The sequence below is a fragment of the Dromiciops gliroides genome, chromosome 1, assembly GCF_019393635.1.
Source record: "Dromiciops gliroides isolate mDroGli1 chromosome 1, mDroGli1.pri, whole genome shotgun sequence".
In the NCBI taxonomy this organism is placed as follows: Eukaryota; Metazoa; Chordata; class Mammalia; order Microbiotheria; family Microbiotheriidae; genus Dromiciops; species Dromiciops gliroides.
In genome coordinates this window covers 484,641,250-484,654,532 of record NC_057861.1, presented here as the reverse complement: position 1 = coordinate 484,654,532, position 13,283 = coordinate 484,641,250, and the positions used below count along the sequence as shown (strand labels likewise).

General features: G+C 39.7%; 1 protein-coding gene across 3 annotated transcripts in view; it reads left to right on the top strand.

The window, feature by feature from the left end:
- The window catches only part of TMOD1 (tropomodulin 1), a 121,682-nt gene that overhangs the window by 95,387 nt on the left and 13,012 nt on the right, over nucleotides 1-13,283 (top strand). For all 3 annotated transcript variants that reach the window (XM_043999518.1, XM_044001017.1, XM_044000256.1), the window contains 3 exons: nucleotides 1,507-1,614; nucleotides 3,564-3,707; nucleotides 11,277-11,421. In XM_043999518.1, coding sequence (XP_043855453.1) covers nucleotides 1,507-1,614; nucleotides 3,564-3,707; nucleotides 11,277-11,421 — 397 coding nt within the window. The remainder of the gene's footprint in view (nucleotides 1-1,506; nucleotides 1,615-3,563; nucleotides 3,708-11,276; nucleotides 11,422-13,283) is intronic.

Genomic DNA, 13,283 nt, shown 5'->3' with positions numbered 1-13,283 from the left:
GAGCCAGAAATATGTAACCTCTTGCATGAGGTTGGACAGCTGATGATACAGTGGTTAGAGTACTGGGCCTAGAACTGGGAAGACCTGGGTTCAAACTGGGCTTCAGAAACTTACTAGCTCTGTAACCTTAGGCAAGTCACTTAACTTCCATTTACCTCAGTTTCTTCATCAGTAAAATGGGAGTAATAATAGCACTTTCCTCTCAAGGTTATTGTGATGATCAAATGAGATATTTGTATAAAGTGCTTAGCATAGTACCTGACACATAGTTAGCCCTATGTAAATGTTTGTTGCTATTGAGTTGTTTCAGTTGTATCTGAGTCTTTGGAGCCCCATTTGGGGATTTCTTGGCAAAGATACTGGAGTGTTTTGCCATTTCCTTCTCTCGTTTTACAGATGGGGAACTCGGGCAAATGGGGTTAAATGACTTTCCCAGGGTCACACAGGTAATACGTATGTGAGGCTAGATTTGAACTCAGACCTTCCTGACTCCAGGCCTGGTGCTCTATCCACTAAAACACCTAACTGGATATAAATATTAGCTATTAGCTATTGCCAGATCAATTTAATCAATCTATAAACATCCTTAAGGGTCTACTACATGCCAGCTACTATACCAGGTGATACGGATATAAATGCAATAAATGAAATCACCCTTATTCATAAGGCACTTACATTTTAAAGGGAAAGGCAGCACAATATAAATATATAAAGAATAAATATAAATAAATATGAATCCCACATTTCACCCTTTCCAGGTTATGACTGTACACATGCTGCTGAAATAAATGCATTAATAGCAGCTTAGGAGAGGTTTTGGATCTGTAATAGCAGCTATGTACTCTTTCCCCTTGGTTTTTAATTCACTTCGTTCCATGTATTTGAGAGAGTCTATTGGGGCAGGTAGGTGGTTCAGAGGAGAGAAGACAGGAATTCAAATCTGGCCTCAGACACTTAACTACCTATGTGACTCTGGGCAAGTCACTTAACCTCATTTGCCTCAGTTTCCTCATCTGTAAAATAAGCTGGAAAAGAAAATGGCAAACCACTCTAGTACCTTTGCCAAGAAAACCCCAAATAGGGTCATGAAAAGTCAAACACCAGGGCAGCTAGGTGGCATGGTGGATAAAGCACTGGCCCTGGATTCAGGAGGACCTGAGTTCAAATCTGGCCTCAGACACTTGACCTTACTAGCTGTGTGACCCTGGGCAAGTCACTTAACCCTCATTGCCCTGAAAAAAAAAAAGTCAAACACCATTAAAACGACTAAATAACAACAATTTTTCCCTAGGAGGTTGTGACCAAATTTCATTGTCTTTGGTGAGGTTGCTAGCCTTTTGAAAGGAAGACCGTATTTATTTGGGAGGAAGAGGGTGGTGGTGGCGGCAGCGATTTCATAGTCCTCAAATGTCCATAATGTGCTGATTGAGTGCTCTGCAGAATATCTAATTAACAATCCCTGCTGTACCTGAGCTTCCAATATATCTCATGGATTTCTCCCCACAGAACATTCCCATACCGACTCTAAAGGCATATGCAGAAGCACTGAAAGAAAATACATATGTGAAGAAATTCAGTATCGTAGGAACAAGAAGTAATGATCCTGTCGCATATGTAGGTACCATTTGGCTGTTAACTAATGGACACAGATGTTTGGGCCCAAGGGGGTCTTTCTTTGCATGGGATCTGTTTTAATGCTCATTTACTAGACCTCAGTTGGCTTCAAGGTGCTGAACAAGGGATGGGAACCACTCTGAGGAATAGAAAGAGAGCCTTTGGTCTGGTTTCAACTTGTGCTGATGATATACATTGTCTGCGGCCTTAGGGGATGGAGAGGGGACTGATGTCTTATAATGATATCTCTTTTGGGGTATAAGCTAACCAATCTCTTAGGGCAGCTAAGTGGCACAGTGGATAGAGCGCTGGACCTGGAGTCAGGAAGATCTGAGCTAAAAAATGGCTGTGGGACCCTGGACAAGCCACTTAAACTCTGTCTACCTTAATTTGCACATCTGTAAAATGAGTATCGTAACAGCACCTCTGTTTCAGGGTGGGTGTGCAGATCAAATGAGACAATATTTGAAAAGCATTTTGCAAATTGTAGAGTGCTATATAAATGCTAGCTAGCTTAAGGAACTATTGGAATATTAATATAGGAACCCATCCCCAAATAATTATGAGGGATAGACACAGCAATTGCTGTATTCGAGGGAGTTGCATTAGAATTATAAAAGTAACTGACACAGAGCCTATACTTTGGTTGGAGGTCTTTTAACATAGTTTTTAGGGCCACTTGTTAAGGAAACTGTAAAAGAGATTCTAGTTTTGGGTTCAGGTTGGTCAAGATAGCTCCTGGGGCCCCTTCCAGCTCTGATATCCCATGATTCTGAATTGCTCAGATAATTGAGGGAAAAGTGGGTTTGGGAGGGGCAGCTAGGTGGTGCAGTAGATAGAGAACCAGTCCTGATTTCAGGAGGACCTGAGTTCAAATCCGGCCTCAGACACTTAACACTTACTAGCTGTGTGACCCTGGGCAAGTCACTTAACCCTAATTGCCACACCAAAAAAAAAAAGTGGGTTTGGGGATGTGAGTTCTCCAAACTGGGAGGCTGTGCTAACATGAACTACCAGATACTTTGTGGATTACCACTTTGGAGGGAATAGGGCTGGTTGATTCCTAGACAAACACCTGGATTTTAGTGACTAAATATTTTCACTGGTGGGTTGATCTTGCTTATATTTGCCACTTTTCTTAAAGATGGATAGCAAGCAAACAAAACTATGCTCACACTAAGATTCTCAAACTGAATGCCAATTCTGCCAGTATCAATAGAGCTAGGGAGTTGTTTGCCCTGCAAAGGGCATGCCGATTTGGGGGAAACCTGCCTTTTCAAGCAGTGAGAAATCATTGATTTGGACTTGTGCTTGTCATTTCTGAAAGTTATATTTTTCTGCCTAAGAGTTTCTTACCCAATGAAACTTTACTTCAACCAGTTACTGATTATTACATTTCCATGGAGTCTACTGATTACCATCTCAGTTAGCACCAGGCCAAATCCTTCTGAATGCTCTGTGACCTAGGTTTTTACTACTCCTGCTCAGTAGCTTTCTCCTCTGGTGTCTCACTCAGTGGAAAACAGGGTGTGTGTGTGTGGAAACATATGTTCCACACTCTCATTTCTTCCTTGTTAAAAAATAAAATAAAATCAGTCAAGCAGTTAACATTTATTAAACACTTACTATGTGCCAGGCATTGTTTTAAGAGCTAAGGCTACAAAGAAAAACAAATAAAACAAGCACTCCCCTTCCTTCTCCCCAATACTCAGTGTAGGAAAAATCTCCATTGAAATTTATCTCATCTAAAATGTGGAAGGGACAAGGGTTAAAATAAATCAGGCTTCATATAGGTATTTTAGACTCTATTTCTCAGCAGGTTTATACTAGCAAGCCATGTTATTTGCAAAATGTGTTCCACTTTTTAGGATTATTGAGAGAAGTTTTCAGATCATTGCTAAGGTAACTTATGGGGCTTAGTGTACATCAATTCTCTTTTCTGATTGAAGGCACTAGCTGAAATGCTAAAGGTTAATGCCGTATTGAAGAGCCTCAATGTGGAATCAAACTTCATTTCTGGATCTGGTATCCTGTCCCTGGTAGAAGCCCTTCAGCATAATACTTCATTGATGGAATTGAAAATTGACAACCAGGTAAGATGAGCAGCATCTCCTCTCTTCTTTTAATATATAAGGCTCACTGAACTAGTTGGGACCCTAGAGACCATCATACAAATGAGGAAACTGAGGCCCAGGGAGGTTAAATGACTTCTCACAATTACATAACCAGCTAGTTGCTTAGAAGACAGGTTTCCCTTTTTTGATTCTTCACATTGCCAATACTTTCCAGTGTTTACTAATTCAGCCGAAATATTCTCCTACCCTTCAGTGCCTTTTTTTTGTTTGTTTTATTTTCCCATGAGTTGCTGGCTGAAATATTAATCTCTGCTTAACTATCTTTTTATCTATCCATCTTTTTATTCACTACAATTTATTTATTCATCTATTCATTCATTCATTTGTTTGTTTATTTATTTATTTAACTATTTATCTATCTATCTACTTATCTATTTATTTAGGTCTGAATCGATTCTTTCCTTGATTTAGTGAACTTCCAGCATGAGAACTCTTCACCAATGCAAATAAGCAACTCCTCTGCATTAGAGCCTTGGAGAGTTGCCTAGAGACAGGAAAAGATACAATGATTTGTCCATTCTTCCATAGCTAATATGTATGAGAAGCACCCCAGGGTTCTCTACCTCAAGGGTGATCTTGTACCCTATATGCTGGGCTGCCTCTCAGATTATTTGTTGAATACTTTAACTCTAAGATAATGTTTAGTCCAACCTGTTTTGTCCTTGTCAATCTATTTTTCCTTCATTCTTTTGTTTTTCATACTCCTTAAAAGGTATCGATTATATCTTTACTCTCAAATATGGTTCTTTCTTACCATGAGTAATTTCTTTTTTAATTGCAAAGCTCTTTGCACAGTGTCTGGCACACAGGTGCAATATAAATGTTAGCTACCATTATTATTGTCATTATTCTTTGTGGTTGGAGAACTTATTTTTTCATCAATGCCAAGAGGTCTTTTGTCTTCATTATCCTTCAAAGAGGTATCCTATTCAGTCTGATTGCTCAGCTATATTGATTCATTAGTCATTCTTCTGCTTTTAACCTTGCCCTTGGTTCTGAGCTATTCTTTCAGAGGAATGGGAGAACATATGGAAGGAAGAATGTGTCAGAGTTCACCAGCTCTTGTAGGAATGGGCATTGGGATTGCGCTGAATAGATGTCCCAAAAGGGGTGTCTGGAGAGAGTCTTGCATCCACATGGAGTTAGGGGAAACTCAATATCCACTGTAGAAGGTCAAGCCCAAAGAAGAGTAAAGCTGACAAAAAGAAGGGCTGAGTAAAGCACATGGTAGTTTGTCTCTTCTAGACAGCTGATCTCCTTGTTAGACATTCATACCAGTTTAGCTTTGGCCCAGAAGCCCAGGACTCTTCTTTACCTTTATCTTTTAGTTGGGCATTTAACTCTAGGATAATTGATGCAGGTCAAGTACCTTGACTGATGGCCAGCCACCTTATTCTCTTCTTTATTGCTCCATGATCCTTTGGGTCTCCTGCATGGAATTATAGGAATATTGATCACATAAGTTTTCCATTAAAATAGAGTATAGTGGGGGAAGCTAGACGGCGCAGTGGATAGAGCACCGGCCCTGGAGTCAGGAGTACCTGAGTTCAGATCCAGCCTCAGACACTTAACACTTACTAGCTGTGTGACCCTAGGCAAGTCACTTAACCCCAATTGCCTTGCTAAAAAAAAATAGAGTATAGTAAAAAGTGATTGAATGTAATATTATGTTTCAAAGAGCAATGGAGTTCAAGATGTAACCAAAGGTGACCCATACTGCAAACCTGAGCATAACCATAAAGAAAATGGGTATACAATAAAAAGAGGCATTTGAAACGTCTCTATACTATTTCTAATGATTGGTCATTCAGACTCTATTTGGAGACCTCAAGTGATGAGGAATCATACTACCTCCAAAGGCAGCCCATGATAATATTTTCCTTCCATTGAGCTTAAACCTACATTTCTGTAATATCCATCCATTCTTCTTAGTTAATTCTTCTTTAAGATGATACCCTTTTAGGGGCAGCTAGGTGGCGCAGTGGATAGAGCAAAGGCCCTGGAGTCAGGAGGACCTGAGTTCAAATCCAGCCTTGGACACTGCACTTACTAGCTGTGTGACCCTGGGAAAGTCACTTAACCCCAATTGCCTCACATGCACACACACACAAAATGATACTCTTTTAAATGCTTGATGAGAACTCTTGTACCAGAACTTAGGTTTCTTTTACTCCAGGCAAAGGAGCCATAGTTTCTTCATCTTATTCTCAAAAATATGGACTCAAGACCACTCAACACTATGGTTGCATTCTTCAGGATATGTACCTGTTTGTCAATGTTCTTCCCCCATAGTGGTACCTATAATGAAACACAGTACTCTAGATATGGTCTGACCAGGGCATAGAACAACAGGGCTGTGGAAGCCATGCCTTGTTAATGTAACATGAGATCACTTCCATGTTACACTCTTGACACTTGAGCTTGCAGTCCATTAAAACCCCACTATCATTTCCCAATGCATTGCTGCTTGCCAAACTTCCCCCATTTTGTAGTTGTGAAGTTAATTTATTTGGAACTTCACGTAGTATATCCAACCTTATTTGATCCATTGTGCTGGAGTGTCAAGCTCATTTTGGATCCTGATTGGCATAAAACAAATTGTTTATCTCTTCTAGCTCCATCATTTGCAGGTTTCAGAATCATAGCATGAATGCTTTAATTCAAGTCATTGATAAAATTGTTAAACAGCACAGGGCCAAGATCAGATCACATGGGAAACCTCTTTTCAGTGAATATTCTTTGCTTTGTACTTAGTGAATTCAGTGAGTTGTTCCATTTCTCAGCTTATCCAGTTGTACTCTATCTCACATTTCTCTATTTTGTTCATGAGGGTATCATAAGAGACTTTGCTAAATGCTTGATGAACTCTAAGTAAATTATATCCAAAGTATTCTTGGTACAATAACTCTGTCACAAAATTAATTACAGTTAGTCTGATAGGATTTGTTCTTGGTAAAGCCATGCTGACTCTTTTTTTTTTTTTTAGTGAGGCAATTGGGGTTAAGTGACTTGCCCAGGGTCACACAGCTAGTAAGTGTTAAATGTCTGAGGCCGATTTGAATTCAGGTCCTCCTGACTCCAGGGCCAGTGCTCTATCCACTGCGCCATCTAGCTGCCCCCATGCTGACTCTTAATGATCACTACTTTCATTTCTTGATGCTCACAAGACATCCCTTTCATACTGTATTCTTGAATTTTCCTAAGAATCAAAGTCAAGGCCACTTGCCTATAGTTTGAAGCCAAACTTTTATTGTTTTTTTAAAAATTTAGATGACTCATGTGCTTCTCTATTTTTGTACATGAGTCAATACAACAAACATTAATTGACTACTATGTGCAAAGCATTGTATTTGTATCCTAGGAATACAAAGACAAAAAATAAAGCAGTCGGGGCAGCTAGATGGCGCAATGGATAGAGCACTGGCCCTGGAGTCAGTAGTACCTGAGTTCAAATCCAGCCTCAGACACTTAACACTTACTAGCTGTGTGACCCTGGGCAAGTCACTTAACCCCAATTGCCTCACTAAAAACAAAACAAAACAAAACAAAAATAAAGCAGTTACTTACATTCCACTAATGTTTGCACATACACAGCTATATAAACAAATAAAAACTTAGGATAGAGAAAGTACTGAGTGCAAAGAGATCAATTAAGAAAGATTTCACATAGGAGGATGCATCTGAGCTGACCTAAAGATTCTAAAGGGTCATGGTATAGAGGGTTTGAATTCCAGGCATAGTGCATTAACTATGCAAAGGAGTGAAGATCATTGGAGAAATGCTGAATTTGTGGAACAGTTAACAGACCGAGGTGGCTTGGAATGTGGAATATGTGAAAGGGAACTGTGCAGCAGCAGCAGCAACAACAATGTCTAGAAAGGAGCCAGATAAAAGTAGGTAGTTAGGAGCGAGACCTTTGAATGGATTCAAATGTTAGACTGAGGAGTTAATATTTTATTCTAGAGGCAATAGGGAGCCCTTGAAGATTTTTGAGCAGAGGAATGACAGGGTCAGATTTGTGACTAAAGGATATTATTTTGGAAACAGTGTGAAAGATGCGTTAGAGTGACACAAGTTTGGAAGTGGGGAGACCTGTTAGGACACTATTTAGAATAGGGGACAGGTGATGAGAGCCTTTTACTAATATTTTGGCCATATAAGAGGACAAAGAGAAAAGAATTATCCGCATGTAAACCAAGGTGTTGAGAGACAAGACCTGTTAACTGGTTGGCTATGGGGAGACCAAAGAGAAAGTAGAATCAAGGACAACTTCAAGGTTTTGAACATGAATGACTGAAAAGAACAGTAATGCCTTTGGCATAAATAGGAAAGTTTGTTAGAGGAAGGAATTCAGGGCAGGGAAAAGAGAAAGTAAAATTGGTTCCATTTTGAAAATGTTGAGTTTGTGATGTTGATAGGATATCTGGAGCCAATCAGCAGTTAGAATTTAGAACATGGAGTTCATGAGCAAAATTAGGGTTGGAGATATTAATCTGGCAGTCATCTGCAGTGATAATGAATCCATGGGAAACAGTGAGGTCACTAAGGGAGTTCGTAGAGAGAGAAGAGAGGCAAGGGCAGAGCCTTGGGGTGGGGGACACCTACACTTAAGGGACAATAGGTGATTGGGGTCAGAAACAGATGATGACCTAGTGAACAAAACTGAGAAGGGTCAGAAAAGTAGGAAAAGAACCAGGAGAGAGCAATGTCAGGGGAAACGAAAGGAGAAATTTTCTAATTGGAGGCAGTGGTTGCCGACAACATCAGACTCTGCAGAGGGTCGATGTAGGATGTATACCAAGAAAAGATTGTCCCAAATAGCAGTTGCGTTCCTTCTTTTATTCTCTTTTCTCTTTCATTTAGCTTAAAAAACACTTTTTGTTGTCCTTAGCGTTTGTTACTAGCTTTTTGTTGTTCAGTCTTTCAGTTGTGTTCGACTCTGTGAGACACTATGAATCATAGCACACGGGTCCCATCTGTCCTCCACTATCCCTAAAGTCTTTCCAAATTCATGTTTATTGTTTCCATGACACTATCCATCTCATCCTCTGCCATCCCCTTTTGCTTTTGCCTTCAATCTTTCCCAATGTCAGGGTCTTTTCCAATGAGTCCTGTTTTCTCATTATGTGGACAAAGATGACTAGTTTAACTCTTATTTTTAGCACTCCTGACACTCCTTCTACAGGACAGTGTGATGCTCCGTTATTTGTTCTTGTTTTTACTTTCTATATGTGTTTTAAAAAAACAAGTTAGTTGATCAATTCTCTGTGTATCCACATTGGTCTCTTTAGGCAGATAACCCCTTTTTCCCCCTGAATGGAATTCTTGTTTGGAGCTTCTGTATTTCATTCTTGAAAGTTTTCCATTCCTCCTAAGTTGGTCTCCTATATAGAACTTTTTTTCGGGGGGAAGAGATTGGGGCAGTGAGGGTTAAGTGACTTGCCCAGGGTCACACAGCTAGTAAGTGTCAAGTGTCTGAGGTTCTCCTGAATCCAGGGCTAGTGCTTTATCCATTGTGCCACCTAGCTGCTGCCCCACCCCTTAGTGTTTGTTACTAGCTTTTTGTTGTTCAATCTTTCAGTTGTGTCTGACTCTGTGAGGCACTATGGATCATAGCACACCGGTCCCATCTATCCTCCACTATCCCTAAAGTCTGTCCAAATTCACGTTTATCGTATGACCCTTTAGCGTCATACGTATTTTTTTTCCAAACCATTGTAAATTTGCTTTTCTTAACTCTAGTGTGCTTGACAGACTATGCTAACCTTTCATCTCCTTTTAGAGTTCTCATTATCTACTACACAACAAAACAAGTAGGATCTTTAAGGCCACTGGTCTCATGAGTGATATTGGGGGTACAGAGTGAAAAGAATGACTACAATGAGACCCCAGGTGGATCTGAGGCATGGCATACTAATCCAAATTTATTATCTGGAGGCTAGAAAAAGAAGAGGGTATGAAAAGGAGTTCCATTCTTTTTATTTTTTTTCTTCCTTTCTATCCTATATGTGTAGGATAGGGCCAAGAACAAGTCATGCACATCTGTCTGGATACCTGGAGGGGAACAAAATCTGTCACTGAAATTTCCTAAATTATAAAACAAACTTGAACTTTGACTCAATATATGTCAGGGAAGCTTCCAAGTCTGGGAAGGATTACAGGAAAAAGCTCAATCCTGTGTGCAAGTTTGTTTTAAATATTAGGAATATATTGAGTGAAATTTCTCCTTGACCAGCTTCTTCCCAACTGAAGCTTCTTGCATCTCTCCCAGTTCTTACTTGATGCTCAGGCCCTAACCATGCCATCCCACCTTCAGTGTAATCTTCAAATGGTGGGGAAGGGGGAAGGTGTAGGATTTATTTTTAATGGTCAACTCCTCTTTTAATGTAACATTAGCTTTCCTGAACAGAACATTCATTCCTGGGAGTGGCTGGGACATTTCTGAGATAATGACCCAGAGAGGGCTACCATATTTCCTAGTTCATAAGTGGGCTCTCAGTTCCTTCCCAGACTAATGGGAAACATGCATTGTTTGCCAAGCCAGAGCAATCCAGCGTCCAATTTTATGGCACAGTAAAGGATCTAGATATGCAACATTCTGTGGAAGGGCCTTTGCTATTATGGACACTTTGAAGCTCCTCATCATTGTTGCTAACAAAGGGCGCAAGAGCAGCTTCGTCTCCTGCCTATACTTGCAGCATCTTAATTCATAAGAAATCTAGGTGAACTTACAAGACTTTAAAGTTAAGACTTAGGTCTTAACTCTCAGATCTTCTATGTCAAGGGTTCTTAACCTTTTCTGTTCTTAACCTTTTTAATCAGGTCTTGGACCCTATTTGTCATCTGGTGTAGCCTATGGACTTTTCAGAATAATGTTTTTAAATGCATACATTTTTTTTTTTTTAGTGAGGCAATTGGGGTTAAGTGACTTGCTCAGGGTCACACAGCTAGTGAGTGTTAAGGTACTCCTGACTCCAGGGCCAGTGCTCTATCCACTGCGCCATCTAGCTGCCCCTTAAATGCATAAAATGAAATACACAAGATTAAAAAGGAAACCAAAAGTTAGTAAAAATAAAGATATATATATATATACACACATACACACACATTTATATCTTCCCCCATCCATAGATCCACTGAAATCTTCCCTGATCTACAGTCTTGAGAAATTTCATTTGACACAAGACCATTAGGAAAAGTAACATTCTAGAGGAGCCTTTTTAAGTGACTTACTGACTATATTTCCATTTATATCTAAGAAAACCTCAAATTTCAAAGTCAGGTCAGATCTACTTGGTTCTCTTATCTTCTACTATTCCAATTTCTAATGGGTTCCTATGCAGCAGAGAGCAGAACACTTAGCTTCTTTTGTCTCTTTTCTTCACTCACCTTTGTTGGGTTAACCTTTGGATTGTTGATACTGTTCAGTTGAGAAAGAGGGTGATTAAAGTATAGCTTGGGTCTGGGAATCAAATGGGAGATGCTCATTTCTCACACAATTCTTGCTTTTTTTCTCTTTTATCAAAGAGCCAGCCCCTGGGAAACAAGGTGGAAATGGAGATTGTGAGCATGTTGGAACAAAATACAACTCTTTTAAAATTTGGATATCACTTTACACAGCAAGGCCCTCGGCTCCGGGCTTCTAACGCCATGATGAATAATAATGACCTTGGTAAGTTAGCCAGCCCCGTACACTATTCTGAAGTACTAGAGAGAGATACCTCTAAGTTTAAAAAAAAGACATAAATTTCCCTTATGCATCTAGGAGAAGAGGAAGGGAGAAGCACTGATACTGATAAAAATGTTATCTTTCAATCCCAAACAATTCTTTAAGGCAACTTTTATTCCTGTGTTGAGAACTATGTAGGGATACAAGAGAAGGACTCCCCCAGTTCAACCCACATACTAAGAGTATACAAGTCATACCTCCTTCATGAAACTTCCCTAAACATTTTAGTCTACCATGACCTTTCCCTTTTATGAGCTCTTGTAGTGCCTATAATCCCTAAAAATCTAACAGAAGGTTCTTCCATATATGCTCGCTTATCTTACCATTTCAGGCTCTGTAAGGGAAATGAAGCTTTCTACTTCTCTTCAGTCTGCCTAAGCACTTATTGTAGGGTTGAGCACACAAGAGGCAATCAATATTTGTTGAATTAACCTGAATTGAGTGTCCAGTGGGAGCATCCAAAGATCTTTCTTTTTTCCCCTCCCAGAAGGTTGAGAAATGTTCAGACTCATGGGATAGGAGGATAGAGAGTCCTTAAATACAAACGATCCTCTTAGGTTAGGTTTGTATCAGACATTCATGGGTAGCTAGTGGGGCTGTACTGGAACCACAGATAAGGCAGGGGCCTAACAGCTCAGTGAGTCCAACTCCTTCATGTTATAGATACACTAAGGCCTGAGAGGTTCATGGTGTTTTCTGCTCTATTCTTCTGGACTTCAGAGGTTTTTAACCGTTTGGGGTGTGTAGTGTTATCTTTTGGCAATCTGCTGAAGCCTATATATATATAGATCCCTTCTCACAATAATAGGGTTTTTTTGTGTGTGCAGAAAATAACAAAGAAGCCAATTATGCTAAAACAAAGACATAATTTTTTTCCTTATCCCTGACATCTATCCATGGACCCCGCCCTGAGTTTCTGTTGTATGCTGTGGACACCAGGTTAAGAAGGCCTGTCCTACATGGTGGAAAATAATAATAGCCCACCTAGATAGTCATTTTTAGGCTATGAATTGCTTTTCTCATAACAACACTGCGAAGTATGTAGTCCAAGTTTTATTGTTCTCATTTACAGATGAAGAAACTTAGGATTCAGTTGTTTTCTGCTATACTTTATGGATTTTTTCTTCAAGAAAAATGATAGCAAAAGAAAAAAAAGGAAAAAAAAGAAAAACGAAAGTTCTACCATAATTAGAACCTCACTGGCCAATAACAGAGTTGGGATCTCCTTGTTGTTGTTCCAGTTTCAGTTGTGTCTGACTCTTTTGGCTGAGATCCTGGAGTGGTTTGCCATTTCCTTCTCCAGCTAATTTTACAGATGAGGAAACTGAGGCAAGCAGAATAAAGTGACTTGCCTGGGAACACACAACTAGTAAGTGTCCGAGGCCAGCTTTGAACTCAGGAAGATGAATCTTTCTGACTCCAGCACCACCTAGCTGCCTTCGGCCCTGTTCCCTATGAGGACATTAAGTTGGCAATTTAAGTGAAGTTTATGCAGAAGCATAGTGGGCTTGAAGATCCCTGCATGATTTGGGGTAACTTCACATTTCTGGTGGGCCTTAGTTTTCTCATCTATAAAATACCGAATAATTATGTAGCATTATACAAATAATAGCTAACATTTATATAGCACTTACTATTTGTCAGGCTCTGTACGAGGTGCTTTACAATTATTATCTTGTTTGATCCTCACAACAACCTTGAGATGTAGGTACTATTATTATCATTCCCATTTTATATATGAGAGAACTGAGGCCGACAAGTTAAGTGACTTGCCTAGAATCACACAGCTAGTAAGTGTCTGAGGT